Source organism: Phyllobates terribilis, unplaced genomic scaffold, assembly GCF_046119375.1.
Source record: "Phyllobates terribilis strain yellow unplaced genomic scaffold, ASM4611937v1 Scaffold_3716__1_contigs__length_71715, whole genome shotgun sequence".
Taxonomy (NCBI): Eukaryota; Metazoa; Chordata; class Amphibia; order Anura; family Dendrobatidae; genus Phyllobates; species Phyllobates terribilis.
This window is the reverse complement of record NW_027366469.1, coordinates 11,355-19,471: the sequence shown is the minus strand read 5'-3', so window position 1 is coordinate 19,471 and position 8,117 is coordinate 11,355. Positions and strand designations below refer to the sequence as shown.

At 37.2% G+C, this 8,117-nt stretch overlaps 1 protein-coding gene across 1 annotated transcript; it reads left to right on the top strand.

Moving 5' to 3' along the window:
* Positions 1-2,719: 2,719 nt before the first annotated feature.
* On the top strand, positions 2,720-7,911 carry LOC141248511 (uncharacterized). The gene is made up of 9 exons (XM_073669369.1): positions 2,720-3,525; positions 3,635-3,800; positions 3,893-4,016; positions 4,099-4,211; positions 4,628-5,086; positions 6,061-6,309; positions 6,396-6,485; positions 6,565-6,671; positions 7,680-7,911. Exons 1-9 carry the CDS (start codon positions 2,720-2,722, stop codon positions 7,909-7,911), a joined length of 2,346 nt encoding a protein of 781 aa, XP_073525470.1.
* Positions 7,912-8,117: the final 206 nt, after the last annotated feature.

Genomic DNA, 8,117 nt, shown 5'->3' with positions numbered 1-8,117 from the left:
GAATTCGAACTCTATTTTACCCTATTTTCTTCCCTAAATACTATTTTACCCTCATTTTTGTCTCGACTAACTTGAGCGTCGGAGAGCTAAATCCATAGAAAGATCCCATTTGAGCTTGGTTGCGCAGGTACCCTCGCGAGGTGAAGTTGCAACGATCGATCGAGCCACATTCAACTCTTGAAGCCCTTAACTCGACTACACCCCAACCGAGCCAAGAAGAGCAAAAGCTGGGTTTTCAGCCTTTCGCAAGAAGTGTTGTATCACGAGAATTTTGATCATCAACAAGCATCAAATCTGTCCGGTAACTCTAAAATCAGACCTTGATACCACGTAAATCTACCACTTCGAAAACCCAAGTTCACCAACTCGCGGTTCTCCAAAGCATTACGGGACCCAACCATTTCAGCATGTGTATGAACAACACCACCCTTCTTATCAACTTGTACTAGTATTTCATGAAAATCCTCTTCCGGAAAACGTATAATTATTAAGTCCTCCTCTTTCCAGACATGACATACAAAGAGACCTGCCAAGCGTCAAAGACCAATAAAGGAAGGTGCAACTTTGCTTAATTGTGCTCATCAGATTCCAAGTTCTATTTTATTATCCCGTTCTACCCAGATCTGCCCGTACTTGCAATCCAAAGACCTTTAATATACCTAGCCATCACCCCTTCAAGATCCCTCTTTCCGATCATCATTTCCATAACAAACACCACCTTTTCTTGCGTTCTCTAGGCCCAATACCGCAGTGCACGAACTGTCGAGGTATTTCCAAGATCCCGACAATTCCAACTAAGATTTGCATTGATCTTTGCGAGTCTGGGCCTCGCCGATTCCTATTCTTTCCGAGTCTTTGCTAGTCTTGTTACCTAAGAAGTAAGAACAAAGTAACAGTAGAGTTTTGGCCACTTTTCGGTCTATTTACAAGTATGTTTTCACTTGTAAGCGGTAACTAACCTGGGCCTATTTTATTTTATTTTTGGAAGGCAACTAACCTGGGCTTACTAAGCCGAAAAACTCCATGCGTCCCTGCATCCATAAGCCAAGAACTATGCCAAGTTGGGCTGGAGTACAAGCCCAAATTTTACATAACTGTCCACAGCTCAGTCTAAATCCATCATAACATTCAGTCTACGGGGCCGGCCCATGCTAGAAAATTACAAATTCACCAATTTTTATAAACGCCGCGTTTTGGGGATTTTTAACGACCCCATCTCTGTCGAAGCCCCTTTTTCTGTAGAATCATCGAGAGCGGCAAAAGAGCAAACACGACAACGACCCCGTCTACTCCCCCGGAGCTCCCCGCTAACAACACTATCATCTCCCTCAATCTTTCAAGATTTCTCTCATCATGAATTCCATGGCTTCCAATTCTGATTCTTGCTAAAGGCGGTCCAGGTATAGCTCATCCTTATCTTCTCTGCTCGCACTTTACTGTGCAGATGTTCTTGAACTCTCTTCCCTCATTTCTCGTCTCCTACCACGTGAAAACCCCCACTTCATAGATTCTTTCTGCAACGTTATTCTTCTCTAGCTGATCTATTGTGCAATTGTGTTTCTACCTTCTTCTCATTTTTGTCTGTTTTACGTGGTATTCAAGTTGCTTTGTAGCTCGCCGACTATGCAGTACTTAGCTGGCGGATTTTCTTTCCAGCTCTCTTGAAATTTGTGGTTTTTTGGCGTTGTAATCCTAAATCGCGAATTTGTCTTTGCAAGGTGGTGCTTTGCGGATTGAAATGTCTAGGGTTGTATGGATGTCCTAAATTTTGATATCTTATTATCTGGTTGGTATGGTCTCAAACTCTCGATAGTGGCTGTTTAGACTAATGACTGTTTAGTTTATCGTCGTTGTGTAAAATATGAACTCTAAGTGTACTTTTTCGGGCTCCAACGGCTCAGATGTGTTTTTGGCTGGAAAACCTTACCTGCTTCTACAGAAAAATGTACCTGCGCCACGAAATCCCCGTACTTTTTAGGGTATCGACTGTCTTGTTAATTTTTTCTAGAAAAATAAAACAAAATTTGTGAATTAGATTTTTTTTTGGGTGCACAGTTTATAGCAATCTTTAGGCATTAAATCAATCTTTGTTCTGTCGGGAGCAGGTCCATGTAATAAAGTAGTATATAACTGTATTTGAAGAGGTGGAATCAAAAACGCATGTTTGATATTTAAAAAGAACAGAATTTTATGATGTGGAATTGGGCTTGAATTAGCATCCACCAATGCTTGTCTAGCTATATTTGTTGTTTGTACAATTCTTCTAAGCTTCATGATTTTCAGGATATTGAAACCGTATAGAGCTCAGTATCTTCGGATTAAATCTCATTCGCTGGTGTAGTCTTATAGATCCACATGTGTTTTCACTTTTTATTGCTTGTAATGGCTTTCTCAGAAGTGCTGGGATTTGGACCATTTGGTGAAGCTTATGACTTCTGAGTTTCTTGATAAATAGCTACTTAAGTGAACTTCAGCTTGGCATGTCAAATACTATGTAAGATATCTTTTTTATAGACGTACGAAGAAGCATTTAATGATTTACCTCTTCTCCCTGTTTTTTAATGTATAAGTGCTTTTATATTACAAAAACTATATCTTGTTCTTGTCTTACACTACTTGCATGACTCGCCATATATCTAGTTACTTCCATTGTTCTTGATTTAGACAACTGCAATATGTTTTCAGGTTTGATCCGATTGGTCTTTCTTTATTGTTTAAAATGTCTGAAGCTGGAAATGCAAGTCAATTTACTGAGGCTGTTGAGGAGAGTGAAAGAAACTCAAACTACAGCCAATTAGATAAGGATCCATTATGTGAAGCTGATTGGCAAAGCCTGCTTTTTGACCCCATCGCCAGCATAGATTTTCAATCTGATGTACTAGAATGTTGTACACTGGTGTCTGATTTTTGTCAAAGAGAGCAACATAAAGAGTTTTTACACCCTGGAGAAAATCCAGCTGGACCCTCTCATGATCATAGTATCAACAACATTGGAAACATAGAACTTCCCAACTACGATCCTAAGGATATATTAGAACAACCTTCTCAGGAGATTACCAAGCAAACTATATTGGATCATGCAGAAGTTCTACCAGATGATACATCCAAGAGTGATAAGTGCCAATACCAAGTAGTACTTGCATTAAAGTCTTCTGTCAAAAGTGATGCTAAGTCAAATAAGAAAAATTCTGCCAAACTGAAATCTTCAACACTGTCTGGAAACAGAACTTGTAGAAGATCAGGCACAACAAAAGTTAAAAGTGAATATACACTCAGATCTGCTAGTGGTGGAAGAAGAAGCGCGAAGTCCGGTATTCAAGAGAAAATTGCTGTTTCTGAGCCTGATGATAATGTGGGTAATTCTGATGATGGTAGAAAGAGAGGAAGAAGGAAGGAACATCAAAATAGAAAATTGCATGATGAGTTCTCAAAGATGAAAGTTCATCTTAGATACTTGTTGCATCGAATGAAATATGAACAAAATCTGATTGATGCATATTCTAGTGAAGGCTGGAGGGGACAAAGGTTAGTATATCAATATCTGTAATCTGTTTTGTGGCTTGAAGCTTGGTGTTTGGATGTATTAATTTGCACTGATTGTTCAATTATACATACATATATTTCAATATGGCAGCTTGGAGAAGTTAAGACCAGAAAAGGAAATCCAGCGTGCGAAGATGGATATAAACCGCAGTAAATTAAAGATAAGAGGTTTATTCCAGCGTATCGATGCAGTTTGTGCTGAAGGGAGGTTTCCGGTGTCCTTGTTTGACTCAGAAGGACTAATTGACTGTGAAGATGTAGGATTAAGTTACATCATACTTTTTTTAATACCTGCCATAATGATGTTTTCAGAAGAGATTGTTACTGAAACTTTGATTTTTTGTTTCAGATATTTTGTGCAAAATGCGGGTCCAAAGATTTGTCACGTGATAATGATATAATTCTCTGTGACGGCCCTTGTGACCGTGGGTTTCACCAGTTATGTCTGGATCCACCTCTACGAACTGAAGATAGTAATAATAAGCCCTTCATATTGGTTGTATGATATTTAATTGCTCGAGGTTTCTTCTTACTCCATGTCTTACTTTTATGCAGTTCCACCGGGAGATGAGGGCTGGTTTTGCCCTGCATGTGTTTGCAAATTTGATTGCATAAAGTTGCTTAATGACTCTGTGGGAACAAAGGTTTCAAATACTGATAGTTGGGAGGTTAGTTGAAACTAGTTTAACTCGCATGTATGTATTATTTGGAATAAAATAAATCAAAGATATATTATAGTTTTTAAAAATACATTGATTGTTTTACAGTTTATATGATACTTACCTTGTACTTGTGATTTTGTATATTCTTTATTTTTGTCATTTCCTAGTATTTTTTATAAGATGTCTTTATAATCGAATAGAAGAGATAATGTTGGATTTTAATTATGCTTCATTTTTCCTTGTATGAAAATAGAAGATTTTGTTTTCAGTTTGAAACAATTTCTGCCCTATGTATGCCAAATTGGATCTCGTGTCGAAATCAGTGAGAGATTGACACATAGGCTGTTTTTCATGTTGTTTGTCTTTTGTTAATTCTTTCTTGTTCAAATATTAATACTTACATGTATTCCAAATTCCTGTAGCATGTTTTCCCCGAGGCACTAAAGACTGAAAGTACATCGCATGATCCATCTGGGCTTCCATCTGAAGATTCCGAGGATGATGATTATAATCCTAATGGAGTAGGTGATGATCAAGATCATGACGATGAATCTGATTTCTCTTCTGCATCAGAGGATTTGGAGGCTCCACAAAAACAAAATTACGAGGAACAGTATCCTGGACTTCCTTCTGATGATTCAGAGGATGATGATTATAATCCTAACTTCACACATACCAAAGAACAGTCCAAGCATGAAAGCTCAAGTTCTGATTTTACATCTGCCTCTGAGGATTTACATGCTTTTCCTACGAATGATGAAGTTTCTAGCAAAGATGAACCCCAAATGTCTCCATCTCGGGTAGTTCAGGAGTTGGATGATTCAATGCCTGTTTCTAGTAGAAGAGAAGTGGAGAGATTGGATTACAAAAAGCTGCATGATGTAAGTATAGTCATTTTCATCATTTTAAGTATTTAGAAGGGTTTCTATGTTTTTTGCTTTAAAACTTTTTAGTAATATAAATAATATATATTTTAAAAATATATTTTTATGGAAGATGTTTCTGGTGTAGACTAATTTTCCATGCAGACTCATTACATCTTACACTTTTCAGCATATTATTGGTACACTCTCTAGTACACTAGCACGTGCACTAATCAGTGTACTACTAGTGCACTTGCGAGCAATGTCGGTCCTAGTATTTTAGGGGCCCTGGGGCAAAATAATATTTTGAAACCTAATATAATAGTCAATTCACATATAAACTTATATATATAAAAATTGAACTTTTATTATATATCCTAAATATAATTTTTTTATGCACAACAACTAAACTCCAAAAGAATGTATAAACTCTTAAAAAACATACAATAGAACTACAAACTCTACTAATATAGGATCATGACTTTTTTCTTAGTGTATAAGTTAAAAGAATTGCAAATCCAGTAAAACAAATAGTTACGCATATATCAAGTGCACTACTTGCGAATGCACTATTATTGCACTTCTCAGCAGTGCACTGGTGCACTCCTCAATCCCTCAGTTTTGAGTGCACTATCAAGTGCACTACTGGTGCACTCTACAGTGGTGCATTGGTGCACTATCCAGTAATACGCTGGTGCACTATCATAGTCCTCACGAGAAATTAGTGCCCACCTGATTAACCCTCTAATTATATGATTTTATGTTCTTATATGGTAGATTATGTCATTTTTCGGTTAAATCTACCTTAGTTATGAATAATTTGTACTCATTTATTGTTTGCCTGGTAATGTTGCAAGTAGTTTTCCGGCCCTAACAATTTTAGGCCCTAGTGATTCGAAATCCTGGATCCGCCACTGTTTGTAGTCAAATTAAGAGTTCCCAAAGAGTATTTAACTGAGCTTGAGTAATGTAACATAAATTTATGATTGAAGGAAGCATATGGAAACAGTTGTACTGATTCAAGTGAAGATGAAGATTGGAAGGATGCATTGACACCAAAAAGAAGGAAGAATGGACGCGCAGTGACACCTAAGAGGAGGAGATATGGTACAACAAATGATTCATCATTGAAACCATGTAATGACTCTAGAGTTGATGCGACAAATATTCCTGAAACATCAAAAACAAGCTCTGGTGGTAAAAAGCAACCCTTCAAACGACTCGGAGAAGCAGTCACTCAGGTATCATCACTGTGCAATGTTCAAGCTCTATTTCTGTTATGTTCAGAATGATCATAAAGTTTATGTTGTATGTACGTGCTGCACAGGGACTGTACGCATCGTTCAAGGAAAATCAGTACCCAGATCGTTCGACAAAAGAGAAGTTAGCTGCAGAGCTTTCTATCTCAGTTAAGCAGGTAGAGTATTTTAGTTGTATTCTTCGTTCCTCTTTTCCTTTTGGTTTGGTCATTCAATAGAGTGTGTTTTGTTTGGCAGGTAAACAAATGGTTCGGAAATGCACGTTGGAGCTTCAATCATCCCTCTTCCGCTCAAGATGCTAGTACATCTAGAGCTGTTTCGAAAGAGATTGACAGAGATGATGGGTAAACTGGTTCATGATGTTTAATTTGAGTTCATGAAAGTTAAAAAAAGAAGGAAATCTTGGAAGGCAACGTCTGGACTTTCGTTTCAGTTTATTAGGTAAATTTATCTGCGTTTAATGTTGAGCATGTGTTTTATATCCCATCCATGAAGTAGTGTCGCAGAATCTCCACTTCAACAGCAAAGATGTAGTGGTTAAACTAAAGATACAGTAGTGCTTCCTAAAACATAGAAAATGTACTGTTAGTAGTGTAATTGTGCCAATAACAGCTTATGTATATCATTACATTACATTTCAATGTTATAAAGGTTTTTTCCCTGTTTTGTTTTGGGCAACCTTATGAAAAGACAAAATGTCTTTGGGAGTGACAGTCGGTAGTGTAACTTTCCAACCAAATTAGTAGTTTTCTAGAGATGCTTCTAAACTGAAGATAAGTAACACCCGTCGTTCAGTTTTTGTCAATAACAAGATTACAACAAATGAGTTGAGGATCATTTATCAGTGATCATCTATAAAGAGGTTCGTCCATAATAAATACTCAAGAAAGGCAGATGTAGCAATGACAATTGTCTTAATGGACGGCAAAACTAAGATCTGCATAAGTTTGCATAAAAAAGACTATGCTTATTGTATATAATCTGAATGGTCAACGGTGCTAGCTCACGTACCTGAAACGGAAGACATGACATGGGTAAGTCAAGGTAATTTCAAATGTGTGACCTATCGCAATCATAAGTATCTATAAATTTCAATTCCCGAGCACCAACTTTAAACTAAAACAAACCAAATCTGTTGGTGCAATGCCAATATGATATGTTTTCTGACAAAGTCATGTGTAAGCTCGAAAACATGTTGATGAAGTGACTTTTCGAAACCACAGTTGCTACTCAGAAAGCATCACCGTGACACCAGAAATTGAGCATTGCGATGAGAGTAAAAGGATTTCTCATGTTTTCATATCAATTATGTTGCCAGTTTTTCTAATAATTAGCTTTCCAATTCAATGAAGAACTCTGAAACAGCATTATCAAAACTCGATAACAGAAGTTTGTATAAATGCAACAGAACAAATAAGGGAACCTACATTTGCCATCAAACTCGACTCGATCATTTTGATGACTTTGCAGTGTGTACCATCACCCATCTTTACAATTCCTACCTATAAAAGCAAATCCAAAACCATTTGCTTCTTAAAACACAAACTAATCAGAAAATCAAACAGAGCAGCAAAGATAAGTTAAATCCATGTTTCATTTATAAATATCATACACAAATGACGCATAAGGTTGCAAGAAAAAAATTAGGGCAACTAGGGTTAACAACAAGCATCTAAAGTAGCGTAGCAAGAGGAAATACTACCAATACAATAAGCAAGCAGTGAGAATTCTATCATGAAAACCGGAACGGACTCACAAAGATAATATTATCGATCCTGACAAGTGCGGCG